We start from the raw sequence: 14,160 nt of genomic DNA, 5'->3' as shown, positions 1-14,160 counted from the left end.
AAAAGCAGGGACTGATGAGCTGTGCCCAGGCCTGAGCGCCACAGACGCTCCCAGCGATTCCATGCATCGGCCGCTTACCTGCTTCGTGCCTCAGTTTCCCCAGGCGGATGAGTAATGTGACGGGGCATCCTTAGGTGACTTGTCCTGTCAACGTTTTGCAGTGGGGATGGTGACCGACACGTACAGCGCCTAGCACCGCGCCACCCCTGCTTCCAGGTGACCCGGGCTCTGACAACCGGCACCTTGGACTCACCATTCATCGCCTCTTGAGAGGCCGTGGGAAGAAACCCGAGACATTGCGAAGCTGCATCTGTGCGTTAGAAATACCTTTATTGCACTAAAAATGTCGAGTTATTTGTAAAGAAACATTCCATTCATACGGCCTTTTTTTTCTCTTTTTTTTTTTTTTTGTTCCACTCCAAAAAAAGCATCATTTGAAATCCAAACACAGGGATATATCAAAGCGGGGATGGTAGAAAAGAGCCGTGTCAGGCGGGGGACAGAAACACCCCTACACCTTCCTTCCTGCTCGCGATCCAGACCCACGTGGGGATCACGGGGGAACACGGTGCGCGGGGACGGCGATCTCCAAGGGGCACTTGCACAAACAGGCAGCATCCACGGGTCACTGCGCTGGCTGGGGAGGAGGGAAAGCCGGGCTCGGGCTTCATGCAACGGGAGTGTCCCAGAATGCCTTGCAAAAGCACGCGCTGAGCCACTGCCGCATGCACTTGGTGGTCACTCGGTGGGCTCCCCCCGCCGGGCCGGGGACATCCGGTGTGTGGGACCCACCTGCTGTTTAAGGGGAGGTGCACGCTGGCTCTGGTTAGACTGATCAGCGGCACCCCAGCATCAGCCACCTGCGACCAGGATGGGGCTCCGTGCCGTGGCTAGGCCACGGACAGAGGCTGACACGCCAGCTCCCACCGGGGGCAGAGCCATTTAGCTCAGACAGGCGCATGCATTAAGACACGGAGATCGCAGGCCAGCCCCCCCGGCGGGCGATGTGAGGAACCCTGCTCTTTCCACCTGCCTCCTGCCAGCACCGGGTGTCAGGACGCACGTGGGAAATTCAGATTCGACTTGGGAAGACCCAGACCTGAACACTCCCAGTGGCAAAGTGCTCACGAACTAATCTGGGGGGGACTTGGGCTTCCCTGCTGCAGGCTTCCTATATGGCCTTGGCCATGTCACTTAGAACCAGAACTAAATCCACCTGCTCCGTGTTGAAGCGGAGGGCAAAATCCAATGCTCAGAAAGTGAACCCCCCGCCCCTGTTTTCTCTTCTGGCCCATCCTGAGGTTTCCCCCTTTCAGAATCACAAAGCAATTCCCTTCCCATTGCACTTGCCTCTGTCATACACATACCCGTGTATGTATACATATGCATGTGCATACGCATGTACCTATGCATATGCATGTGCATGTGCATATCTTTTCTGCTGTAATTAGTAGGAGAATCCCTATAAGCAAAAAGCCTTCCAAACCAGAAAATGGGACTTTTTGCTTCTCGTTTTCAAGCGTCTGCCCTGGGGCATTAGGCGAATCTCAGAATGTCTCTGTTGTCGACGCACGATAAAACTTGGGGGCTGAGAAGTTTGCGGAGACGAGGCCTTTCCTGGCAAACCGCGGATGAGCTCGTGGAACAGCAGGGAAAAGGTGACGTGCTGGCAAATTCGCAAAGGTCCGTCCAACCGGTGTGACGAAGAGGATGCACGGGTTGGCAAATGGACCTGACTTGGTCGCAGAGGCCTGAAATATTGCTGGCCATCACGGAAAATGAGCCCCAGACGTGAAGAAACCCAGCGATGGCAAGTGGAAGAGCCAGCGCCGCAGGCATCGGCCCCCAGCAGAAGCCTGAGAGGGGCCGGAGCAGCACACGGAGCCCAGAAGCTCCCCTGGGCCTAAGGCCTGAGATCCCCTTGACTTTCCTCCTGCTGCAAAGCCTGCCGAGGCCTCTCTGCAGCGCTCACCGGCAGCCCGGGCCGCCGGGTGCGATGGGTCAGCACACGCGTGATGAGCGTGTCACAACACCGAGCGCAAGGGGCAATTAAAAATAATGTCCCGTCGCGACCCGTCGTCTGGGCCTCGGCAGCACAGCGGGCGCGCTGGCAAGCCTCCCGCCGCACGGCTCGTGTCTCAGCCCAGCGGCGCAGGCTGTGCGCAGGGGGAGAGAAACTGCTTTCCCTAAACGCGGGAGCGCTGCTGTCGGCCTGCCTGAAGGACCAGCGTGGGCCTTTCCCGAGCTTTTATCGACCATCATTAGCTCAGATTCCAAAACGAAGCTATTTGAACCCCTGCTTGAACTGGATCTTCCCCCCGCCCATGTCAAAAATCCCGCAAATGGGAGTTTCCCGGCCACGTCTGCCTGTTTCCCAAGCTGAGAAACTCAGCTGAGATTAAGGCCAGACGTTTGGTCTCAATGCATCTGAATTTTCTCCCTCCTCCCCCTGCAAAAAATAGCTATTGTCAAGAAATACCCACGCTGCTGTAGCCGGCATCTTCAGAGATTGAGGGTTTGACTGTGCGCTGTTTAGTCCTGCAGGACGTGGTCCATGCAACATGGATGTCTGAAGGTTTGACTAGGAACGTGACACTGCTGTTCGGCCGGACCCCTGCTCTGGGTAAAACCAGACCAGACCCGATCTCGAGCAGAATCGGTTCGAGATGCCACACAGCCGCTGCATTTGCACAGCTCTGCTTCTCCTACCGCGATGATTCTCAGCCGGGTGCCACAGCACCGTGGGGGGGAGCCTTGAGGTCCTTTGAAGGGTGCTGTGAAATAGTAGCACTGTGAGGTGTGCAAACACCTACGCCTGCTTCACGAGATAAGTGCAAGCACCATCTGGAGCGTCACAAACCGTCTTCCCCGTCATGGGCAGGCCGAGCGCTTCGCAGTAGAATTGCTTGATCTCCTCTCCATAGGCGAGAAGGAGCGAAAGCAAAGAGCTGGCATTTTCCTGGGGTCCAGCATCGGCTCGGGGGCTAGGCTGAAGATCACAAGCCCTGGGACGCGGCTGGGAAAGCCCGTTCCCTTCCGCCTCCTTCACAGCTGCAGCCCTGTCAGCAAAAGAAACCTTTCCGAAACATTTCCCACCGCGGCTGAGAGCAAGAGCAGCCCTGGGGGCACTAGCATCAGGGAAAGCAAAGTCAGCTGGAGACTGACGGGCCCATTTCGGGACAATGCTCGAGATGTCAAAACTCCCCAGCGGGTTTTGTTTGCCGCTGGCAGGAAAAGCTGAAAGCTGTCGAGTGAGTCTGCGGAGCGGGCTGGTGTCGACACCCCCCGAGAGCAGATCAAAGGGTTTGCTATTCGAGCCTGTCTCTTTTCCGCTGGCAGCGACTGGAGAGGTCGCCCCGGACATCAGCATCCTGCCCGTCAAGAGCTCGGGCTGGACTGATGCGTCTCTGCTCGGCATCAGGGAAGCACCTCTTTTTGATTCATTTTTAAAAAAGCCCTCGTTTTGCTGCAAAACCTCCTCTGGTTGGGTGTCCTAACTTCCAGGGGCCAACGGGCCCCATCTCAGCAAACAGGGCTCCTCATGTCCTCCCCTGGGGAGCTCGGGGAGGACTCCTGCTCTCATCTGCGACTCGGTTGACTTAGGCCGCGCTCCGTCTCTCCTGCTTTGCCGGGGCCGAAGCTGGCTCAGGGCAGAGGGGAGCCCTGTGAGCACGGAGCGGGGCTTTGGGGAATCGCTTTGGAGTCACTAAAAGGCTGAAGACCAGGCTCTGGCACCTGGGATATTTGCACGAGTATGGCCAAGAGCTGAGATCATGGTCTCAGGGCCAGGATCTCAGCTCCGCCGGTGTCAAGGCAGAGGAAGGCCCTCTCTCCTAGACAGACACAAGCCCAGCCAGCGCTCAGCAGTCGCCCAGCACCCCGACGGGTGCAGCCCCGGCAGGGATGGGAGACGCGCTCCCGCAGAGCGTGCCTTCTGGGGCTTCACGTGGTCTCTCGGCAGCCGAGGGGCTTCCAGGGTCCACAGCAGACGTGTGATCTGGGCCCCAAAGCAAGCCAGTTGCTTTGGGGCACAGTGGTCCTAACCCAAGGCAGCTCTCCAGGCTCATCCGATAGACCACACGTGCCTAAATTTGCCCGACAACCCCTTCGCATCCCCGGTTCTCCTCGGACACCCGTCGGCTTTGCGCACTGACCGCACGGAGGAGCGCGCGTGGCCATGGGAGGGGAGAGCCCCTTCGGCGTCCTCTTGCAAAGCCTCCATAACGAGGAGCATCTCCTGTGAAGGATTTGAACATGACTAACTCCGTCAGGCAAGTGGCTCGGCGCTCCTCGTTAGTGATGTTTCTAAATCAAGGGAGCGCAAATCAACGCATTAGCAAATGAATTCATTAGCGGCAGATGCCGGAAGACTATCAACACTCAAAGGCTGGGATGGATGAAGCTCCACCTGACTCTGGCAGGGGACCAAGGGGATGTACATCCGCTCCCTTCTCCCAGGGCTCCTGGGATCAGGGGCAAGGAGACGGGCACTTCGGGACCAGCCGGGCTCTGGAGCTGGGTAGGATCAGGATGGATCTGCAGCAGATCCCGCTCTCAATGCACTCCAGATCGCTTTGACTTTGTGCCCCGAGCCAACCCCACGGCCGCGGAGGGAAGGCTTTCCCTCGATGCAGGGGAGAGGCCCCACACGGCACCTGTCAGAGGAGCAAGAACGGCCCCCGAGCTGCGGCACCATCCTGCACTCATCGCCCCCAGCCGCCCTGACGTTCCCGCTGGGGCCAAGGCCAGAGGGTCTCGTGGGAGCAAACTTCAGCAGACCCCAGGGCCGGGAGTAATGGAAACCTCCATCAGAAAGCAGCTGGCCCCCTTCTGCAGATCATCCCGGGAGCCACGGGTCGGGCGGGCGCCCTCCCCACCTGTTTCGGCACCCCAGGCTGGGTGGAACAGGACAGCGCTTAGACACCGACCAGGCGGGCGACGCTCTTGCCAAGGCTGCTTGGTGAGATGGAGAGCAGCTATAAAGGCCCCCCATCCACCTGCTAGCAGTCTCCGCCGGGGCTTCGCTGGCGTCCCCAGCCTCTCCTCATCGCATTCCTGCTTTCTTTGTCGGTGTGCGTGTTTTAAACTCACAAGCTCGGAAAACAAAAGATAAAACCAAACGACCCGGTAACGAACCTATGGATATTATGCTCCCCCCCTCCCCCACCTACGACATGCCATGCAAATATTGAACGATGAAAACCCGTGCCTTGCGCGAGCCCTCCCCAACCCCCCCATATTTACACCCAGAAGTAAAATACAGTGGGAAAGATCAGCTCCAAATATAAATAGCTTGCACTGAAATCTCTGCAGCGACCATCTGCCGCGCGGTGCAGAGAAGTAGCAGCACACGCCGCCGGCGAAGGTTCGCGCACAAAAAGGGACCGGTGATCGGTGCGTGTGTATGTGCGTGTGTGGATGGGGGGGGCTGGTGTAGCCCTCTCCCCAGACAGGCAGAGGACCTGATGCAGTGTGAGCATCGCAGAGAGCAATGGAGCAAAAAGGGGCTTGGTTGTTCCACCCCCCGCCCCACTCCAGATGATGGGCCCTATATATCCCCCCTGGGCCTGGCTGCCTTCTGGGTGCACAGCCGTGTCCAGGGGGAGACGGTGAAAGACATCAGTTTGCCCCCCTAAGATGCACAAGGCAGCGGGGGGCCATCAGGAGCCCCCCGGCCTTCCCCAGGGGCCGGCGTCTGCTTGCCCCCGAAGGGAAAGGGGCTCTTGGGACGCTGCGGCAGCCGCCACCGACGAGGCAGGGCCAGGCTGGAGAGATGCGCTCCCCACCATCCCCCACCGGCTCGGTGTCAGCCCATTGTCTGATTTGATTATTCAAATGAGTCGGCAGTGAAAACGCACCCGGTTCCTAGCAGGACCGGGGAGGAGAGGAGGGGAGGGCCGCCGCGCGCCAGCTGCCTGCTGTCGGCCCCAATTCCCGCTGCGCGATGTGAACAAGGAGGGCGGAAAAGAAAAAAAAGGCTGGGAGGGTTTCTGTGGGGGTCCATCCCCCAGGGTCTGGTGCCTGCGAAGCTGGGGTGTTGCTCAGCCCCTTTGGTTTCTGCAGGGAGGCTGGTTCAAACACCCCCGCTACCCCGGCCTGCGCTAAATTAACCTGCAGGCAGCTCCAGTGCATGTGAAGCTCTGCGCCGGGCTCTGCTCCCAGAGCAGGGTATCAACCGGGAGGCAAATCCAGCTCCGTTAATGCTCCCTTACGCTCAGCCGCCCCCTCTCTCCCCGCAGCGCTCCCGGGTGAGGTCAGGCTGGGTCCCGGGCTTCGCTTCCCAGCCTCGAGCTAGCGGGGCTGTGACCGGATCCACCCCAGGGTCGTCGGCCCTGGTGCTTTGTGCCGTGCGTGGGAAGCCTGCGTGGGAGCCCCTGGGCTCAGAGGAGTGGGGCCGAGACGTGAGCTTTCCTAGCAGCAGGCAAAGGAAGGGGCCGCGGAGCGGAGGGGAGACGCAGGTGCCTGCCGGGGGGCTGCGATCTCTTTGCCGCAGCGACCCGAGGACGGGGGTCCCGGGCCCAAGGCGCTTTGAGGGGGCCTGATTCAGAGGCTGCTGAGAGATGGGACGCACCTGGTTCGGGATCGGGCTCCCCGGGGATATTGCACCTTGCCTGGGAGAGGAAAAGCCATCCCCGGGGACCTCTGGGTTGGGCATGGAGCTGGGAGGGGTGAGGCCGCCCTGTCACCCTTCCCACCCCCTCCCCGGCATCCGCAGATCAGGACCCCGGCCGGAAAAGGGCACAAAGTCGGCTTAAAACCCCACGAGGGAGCAGTCTGGGCTGCCCTTGATTTGCCTCCTGGGCCCTGCCCCTGCAGCAGGACCTCGAGACGCGCTCTGCAGCCGCAGAGGCCGGAGCCCGAAGCTACCGTGTCATCCCCTGACTCCAGGCCGCGGGGCTTTCCGGGCGAGTGCAAATGCTGCAGGGGCCCAGCAGCGAGTCCCACCCCCTCCCGGCCCCCCGGGGAGGGCAGAGATGAGGCAGAAGGGGTCTGCAGGGGCACCGCTTGCCTCCCCCACCCCTCGAGCGGCCCCCCTCCCACTGCCGCAGCTCACAGCCAGACAAGTGCCTCGTCGCGGGGGCTGAATCTGCCCTCCGACGCAGACGTTTGATCCCTCGGGGAGCAGCTGGCACAGGACAAACCCGAGGCAGGACGCTGGGTCTGGGGAGCGGGGAAGGGGCCCAAATCTCTCCTTTCCCCTCAGGGGACCCCTCTGTCTCCTCCCCGTCACCCCTCGCCCACCCCGCCTAGCGAAGCCAGCCGCTCGCTCTCGAGGAGGCTGGTGCAGGGGGCTGCTCCGCCTCGGCCAAGGGGACCGACCCGGGAAGCATCGGACGCCGCCCTGCCCCCGGGGGAGGCATCTGATGCCCGCCGGGCGCTGGCGGGGCGGGCCGGGGCAGCCGCGGGGCTCGTCAGAAGGGCAGCAGGGAGGTGAGGGGCAGCTCCCTCTCGCCCAGCAGCGTGTCCCGCTTGAGGCTGCCCCCCCGGTTGACCACCTTGACCTTGAGGGACATCTTGCGGGCCGCGCTGATGCCCAGGCCGTCGAAGAAGAAGTCCTCGTTGAAGACGGGGTTGCGGCTGTTCTTGATGATGGTGCTGCGCTGCTTCTGCAGCTTGCCCGGGTTCAGGTGCAGCCCCACGCAGCAGTTGATGCTGCGGGCGTCCCACAGCTTGTCGTACAGCTCCTCGGCCGCGATCACCCGCACCCGCAGCCGGGCCCGGGCCGCGTCGTACTCGGCCGTCAGCCGCAGGCTGCCCCCCTTGCTCAGGCTCAGCGTGTGCTCCCTCTGCTGCCGCTCGGGCCCCGGGGGCTCGGGGGGCGCCGGCGGCGGGGCCGGGGGGGTGGCGCAGCGCAGGCGGCGCTGGGAGCTGGGGCTGGTGTCGGCCGAGCTGTCGTCGGTGGAGAGCGAGCTGTTGCGCGCCACCGAGTGCTTGAGCTTGATCACCTTGGCCTGGCTCTCCTGCCCGAAGAGCTTGAGCAGGGACACGGAGCGGGACAGCAGCGGGGAGCCGAAGGGCGAGGACTCGGCGGAGGAGCAGGTGTCGCTCTCGCCCCCGCTGAAGTAGCGGTAGGGGTTCATGAGCGACGCCCCCGTGTCGGAGGGGGTGAGGTGGGCGCCGTCCCCGTTCAGCTTGCCGCCCGCCCGGCGCTGGGCGCCGGGGGAGGTCGTCTGCGCCTGGCACAGGCCGCCGTGCTCGCTGTGGAAGAGCGACTCCTTGCGCCGCGTGTGCGGGCTCTCCATGAGCGTGGCGAAGCCGTAGGAGGTCTGCGCCTTGGGCACGTAGGGCAGGGACATGGCCGTCTGGGCCTGCGGGTCGGCGTTGGTGCTGAAGTCCTCCTCGTCGGCCCACTCGTCGGCGCTCTCGATCTGGATGATGTGCCGGCTGGCCGCCTTCAGCAGGTTCTTGCTCTCCGCGGCGGCCTTGGCCGGGAGCCGGGGGCTGCGCTGGGGCTGGCGGGCCGACAGGTTCTGCTCGGAGGCCGAGGTGCTGAGCCCGGCCTTGGCCTTGGCCTTGGCCTCCGTCCCCTCGGCCTCGGGCGGCACCGTGGCCAGCTTGGGCGGGATGAAGAAGTCGGGGATCTTGTCGGGGGTCAGCACGTTGCTGTACAGGGGGCCCTTGGCCTGCTTGTCCCCCGCCTCACCCGCCCGGGCCGCCCCGTTCTCCACCGAGCCGCGGATCCGCTCAAAGAGCCACATGCTGCGGGCGCGGGGGACGGGGCGGGGGCCGCGGGCACCCGGCGCTCCCCCCTGCAAGATAAACAAGGACAGGGCAGGGCTTCATCCGCGGCAGGCGCGGCCGCGGCCGGATCGGGGCCCCAACCTGCCCCGGGGGTGGGGAGGGCGCGGCACGGATCGGGCCCTTCCCACGGGGCACCTGGCCAGCCTAGAGCACAAGGGGCCCGGCCCTGTCCTGGGGGTGCAGCCGTCCGGCACGACGAGATGCCGCCACCTCCCTGCCCGGCTGCTCCCCCAGCTCAGGCGACAGCCGCCCCAAGGCCCGCGGGGGGCTGAGGGTCCACCCGAGCTCACCCCAGCGGTGCTATGCGCCCCCTCCCCGCCCTGCCGGCTGCAGCCCATCGCTGTCTGGGCTGAGACCGGCAGACTCGTGTCGGCAGTGGGCTGCGGGGACAGGCGCACGCCGCTCGGCCGCGTCACCGGCTCAGCCCTGCAAGGGCCGGGCTGGGGGGCGAGGGGGTCGGCTTTGGTTTACTCCGATCCTCCTGGGATGCGCAGTCAGCAAAGGCGGCAGGGTCTGTGCAGGTCTAGGGGGCGATGGGGGTCTCCGCAGGCCCCCCTTGCTCCGTCCTGGCTTTGGCAGCGATGCCCTGCCCTGCCCAGCCCTGCAGCCCCGAGTGCCTGGGGGAAGCCAGACCTCCTGCCTTGTTTAACTTCTCTCCCAGGAGCCGGAGCCCAGGGATGCCTCCAGTCCCGCGCCAGCCCCTGCACAAATCCGTACTGCGGGCGGGGAGAGCAGGGCAAGCAGCCGCTGCGGAGCAGCTCGGGGCTGGAGAAGGGGCGCGGGGTGGGCTCTGCTGCCCCTCTGCCCTTGCCCCCAACCAGGCATTGCCCCACGGTCCTTGGGTGCTGGAGGTGACCCCGGGCACAGAGCACCTGCAGGGCTGCGCTGCCAGCCAGGTCCCTGCCATTGGGCACCTGCCGTGCCCCTCTGGTTCCCCCTGGGACACCCTGGTCTATCCTCTCCGGGGACAGCCAGGTGGCAAGTCCTCGCATGGGTGTTTTGGGACTGTCGGAGGAGAGATGCCAGCCTCTGGGTGGCCAGCAGTGGAAGAGTTAACCGGAGGTACCTGGCTAGCCTCTCCCTACAGGGCCCCATGGGGGATCGGGGATCGGCCCCCCAGAGCCTGGGGTATCCCCTTGGCACGCACAGCCCCTGCTTTCCAGAACCGGCACGAAGTTTGTCACCGGGCACCTGTGGCTGGCTTTGCCAGGTGGGCTTTCCAGCTGGCGCCTGGGCCGTGGCTTCCCCCGGCAGCGCCGATCTCCGGCCAACTTCACCGTGGGGACCGAGGACGGGAGTTGGGGGGAGCAGGACGGGAACTCTGCCAGCCTCGGGCCCGGAGCCCGGCGGGGCACCGCCCGTGGGTGCCCCCCCCCCATCGGGATGCAGCGAAGGAGAAATATCCTGCCTGCCTACGACACTGGCGCTTGGCTCCGGTCCTTCCCTCTCGAGGGTGCAAACTCCCTGCCCCTGGCTCCCCCCCGCCCCGGTCAGCGCGGACGCCCCTGCCCGCCGTGCCTACCTGTGGCTGGACGGTCCCCGGGAGCCCCGTGGGGAGGCAGTGTCCCCCGGCAGGCAGGTCCCAGCTCCCGGCCTGCGCGGCTGGCTCCGGGCTGGGAATGAGGTGCCCGAGACCTGCTGTCTCCTTTTATACCAGCTCAGCTGTCACAATTCATTCATTGCAGGCGCTAGAAACCTCCCAAATATAGACTTCAGCAGCCGAGCCGTATTCCTCCTAACACAGCTGCCGCTGGCTTTTTCCGTGGTTCCAGCTCGGCCTGGCTCAGCCTCCCGGGCGTGCTGCGACCCCCCGCGGCACCCAGCCGCCCCCAGCCCCTGCCTTCCCTCTCTGCTCGCCCGACGGGTCGCACCTGAGCCATCCCAAGAGCTGCTCGTGCCGGACGTGATCTTGCCCTGACGTCCCCTGGACGGCACAAAGTGACCAGCCCGTCTGCACCGAGATGACTTGGCCTCGAGCAGGGGCTGGGGAAGGCTTGACCCTCCCTGGCCCTTCTCCGTACAGAGAGCCGGGTAAGCCCAGCGGCTGCCAAGAGAGCGGTGCGCAGGACCCAGGCCGAGGCACCACAGATGCCACGGGGCTATTCCGGGTCCCAGCCCCATCCCTTCCCCTGCACGGCGCGGGGACGGCGAGTCTCGCGTTCGCAGCCGGCCTGTGCATAGATGCGTGGCTCGTCTTCCCGGCAGTGAGATGGGCTCTCCCAGGCCTAACCCCTCCCGCTGCAGCCCCGAGCCCGGTGCGAAGGTGCGCCGGCACGGCCGCCACGTGCGCGATCCAGGCACTCCAGCTCATCAAAGCACCTAATGAAGCCGACGGCTCTCAGCTGCCTGGCAGCCAAGCTCAAGGACCCGCCGAGTGGATTAAGTGCTTTAATACTGTCCAGGGGCGAGCGGGGAGAGAGAAAAGGCAGCGAGACACGCGGGGGTGGAGGCTGGGAGCGACTCTGCCGCTTTGCTGCCACGGCAGGACCCGGGCGGGGGGTCTTAGGTCAAGTGAGCGGGGGTCCCGGCCTCCAGCCCTGTCCGCCTGGGGTAGGCGCAGCCCCCGGGGCCCATCCCGAGGGGGGCTGAGGCCTCGCAAACTTGCTTCGCGCCAGCCACCCCCGTTGAACCCACGGGAGGTCTTTAAGCGAGAGGAAGGGCTCCGTGAGCGGCCGCGGGACCCGCTGGGGTTCAGGCGGGCTCCAGCTGGGGTGGCCCAGGCCGGGCTGCACAGCCAGACGGGGCCGAGACCGTGCCTCCCTTTAAAAGATCCTCCCGCACCCGGCAGGGCACCTTCTCAGGGCGTCTGGCCCCGGGGCCTTTACGAGCGAGAAGAGCCATGGCTCGATCCCCTCCCTGGGAGGAGCAGTGGAGACCTGGGCTCGGCCTCCTCCAGTCCATGAGTCCTTCAAATCCCCGACACAGGGATCGCTTCGGTCCTTGGAGCAGCCACGCTGGGGCCACGGGAGGGCTGCTCGGTCCCCGGCAGAGATGGCCGACCCACGCCATCGTGTCAGCGACCAGGGGCCGGGCCCCCCGCGCCCCCGCGCGGTGTGAGCACCGCCCGCCCTCCCTCCCAGGACTCATGAGCCCTGAATTAACCGCTGCCCTTTTATGCCTCGCTTGGTTATTCAAATCCGCGGACACCCCGCTCCTTCCAGCGTGAGCTGTTTGCTCTGTGCAGAACAATCGCGTGATTTATGAGGTGTCTCGGCACATGGCGCAGCCTGACGGGAACGGGCCGCGGCCGCGCTCTCCCTCCCGCGAGCTCTGACGCTCTGGCCGGCCTGCGACAGAGGCGCCCGCGGGGACGGCGGGCTGCGGCGGGTGCCCGGGCAGCGTCATGGAGCAAAACCGGGACCTTCCACGCCGGCGCTTTGCCGGCTCCCGCCTTCGCCAGAGCCCTGCCTGGAGTCCCTCCGGCCCCGGCGTTTCAAACCGGGGAGCAAAGTCCTGTTCCTGGGAGGCTTTAGGGGGTCAAATCAAGGCAGCGTCTTGAAGGCAGTAAGGAAGGGTCTCCCAAACTACGGCCGGCTTGCAGCAAAGGCAGTGAATGGCCCCAAGGCCTGGAAAGACGAAGCGGTTAAGGGTGAAGGAAGACTTGCGCCGTCTAGCCAGCCTCTCGGCCATCAGGGCATCTCTTCCTGGGCGGTGATCGAGGAACCTGAGCACAGATCCGACAGAGAACGGGACAAAAGGCAGGAGACGGATGCAGGCAGGGGTTACACCGGGGGCTGTTCGAGATGTGGTGCCTCTCCAAAGGGGTCTGTTTTCTGTGGATGTCTGGATTCGGGGCCCCGGGCGCTTACCCCTCCTGGCAGCCTATGCATAGGGGGCTGGGGGTTACGCAGCGGGGGGTGGAAGAAGCGCCCCTCGACATTACCATCACGGGGCCTCCGTCTCCTTGCTCAGCTGGTTTCTACCCGTTTGAGACAGTCCTTGCTCCAACCCCAGCCGATCCTGCCTCGGGTCCTCCCTTCCCACCGGCAGGGAGGAGGGCAAACTCAGCCAGGGGGTCAAGGGGCAGAGCTTGTGTCCAGAGTGCCGGGGCTTTTCCATCCAGCCGCTGAGGCTTCGGTGATTCAGGAACAAAGCTGGGCTTGGGTTTGATGCCAAAGTAAAAGCAGATTCAGGCCTTTCCTGGCTTCCCAGGCTGCAACTTCAGCTCAGATTGGAGGGGTTGGGCTAGCACAGCGGGGATGCTGGCACGGGCTTATTCCCCGGTACCCTACTCGTGGAAGCAGCCAGGGGGCTGGGCCCATCTCCCATGCGCATCCCGACAAGCAACCCCGGGCTGGTTGCTCACATGCCGGGTGCTGATTGAAGGTCCTTCCCCCTGCCCCGTGCCCCCTACCAGGCATCGCGCCTGGTGGGGGACCAGGCGCAGCCAGGGGCAGGATGGCGAGGTGGGTGGGGTGGGGAGATGCTTCGTGTGTCCAAGCAGCTGCAGAGCAAGAGGCCTGGGACTGCCTATTGCAGGCAGTACGGTAGCGCAGGGCCGGAGGGGAGGGAGGCAGAGGGTGGATCCCATCGGGGAGGCCAGGAGAGCACTTAACAAAGGGCTGGTGTTTGCCTGCTCCTGCCTGGTGGGAGGAAGGTAAATAGAGCAGAGCAGTGGTTGAGTTCCCAGGAGAGCAACAAAGAGCCTGGCTGGGAGCCAGCCCCACCTGCCTCCCCACGGTCCAGGGGACGAGCCCCGGGCAGGCGGGCTAGGGGCAGGAGCCACGTGCACCGCAACGTGCCCGTCCTCAGCCCGGTGCGGGGTGCTGGGGAGGGGGGGTGAGGCGGTGCTCCAGGCACCCAGCGCGCCAGGTCTGTCCCTCCAAAGGCCTGCCCCGTGTCCTGGTCCCCGGCTCTGCTGCATCTGCTTGCTCCCCCGCGGAGAGCGCGGGAGCTATTTCCATGCCCGGGAACTCGCACCTTCAACAGGGTGAGAGAACAAAATCGCAGGGTAAGCAGAAGCTGGCAGATGGATTAGGAGAGCTCACCCTTCCCAGCTGGGGACTGGGCACATTGGCCCGATCGACCCCGGGGGATGTTCCCACCTCGACAACAGGCCTGGGCGTCCCAGGGCCCAGCTGATGCGGCCCCAGTACAGACCAGTCCAGCAGCCTCCCCCATCCCAGCTGGGCGAGCAGCTCTCCATGGATGATCGGGCCGGGCCGTTCAGGGTGCTCCATCAGCACCCACGCGGGGGAGCACGGGTCCCCTGCTCCCTGCATTTCCCGGTGAGACACCCCCTCCCCCCCCTCCTGTTGACTGCCGTGGACAGAGCTCAGGGTGCCCTGACTCCAACAAGCAGCGCGCAGTTTGCGGGCTCTGCTGTAGAGGCCCCCGCTGAACCTTTGCACGGACCCCAGAAGACAAACCTGTCGCTGGGTGGAGGAGTCCCGCTGAGGTCTCTGCAACTCAGGGCCC

The 14,160-nt window shown here is 64.4% G+C and overlaps 1 protein-coding gene across 1 annotated transcript; it reads right to left on the bottom strand.

Annotated features, from left to right (window-relative positions):
- Positions 1 to 319: 319 nt before the first annotated feature.
- C2CD4C (C2 calcium dependent domain containing 4C) lies at positions 320 to 10,404 on the bottom strand. Its single transcript, XM_090027499.1, has 2 exons — positions 10,265 to 10,404; positions 320 to 8,750 (listed from the first exon to the last, which is right to left on the bottom strand). The coding sequence occupies exon 2, from the start codon at positions 8,697 to 8,699 to the stop codon at positions 7,413 to 7,415; it is 1,287 nt and encodes a 428-aa protein (XP_089883625.1). The 5' UTR covers positions 8,700 to 8,750; positions 10,265 to 10,404; the 3' UTR covers positions 320 to 7,412.
- Between the last annotated feature and the right edge of the window lie 3,756 nt (positions 10,405 to 14,160).

The sequence above is a fragment of the Crocodylus siamensis genome, chromosome 14 (genome assembly GCF_052110815.1).
Source record: "Crocodylus siamensis isolate JL-2025a chromosome 14, ASM5211081v1, whole genome shotgun sequence".
Lineage (NCBI taxonomy): Eukaryota > Metazoa > Chordata > Crocodylia > Crocodylidae > Crocodylus > Crocodylus siamensis.
This window is presented reverse-complemented; position numbering and strand designations above follow the sequence as displayed.

Excerpts from the sequence above, each read along its gene's own strand:
- C2CD4C (XM_090027499.1), bottom strand. The coding sequence starts at position 8,699 with ATGTGGCTCTTTGAGCGGATCCGCGGCTCGGTGGAGAACGGGGCGGCC.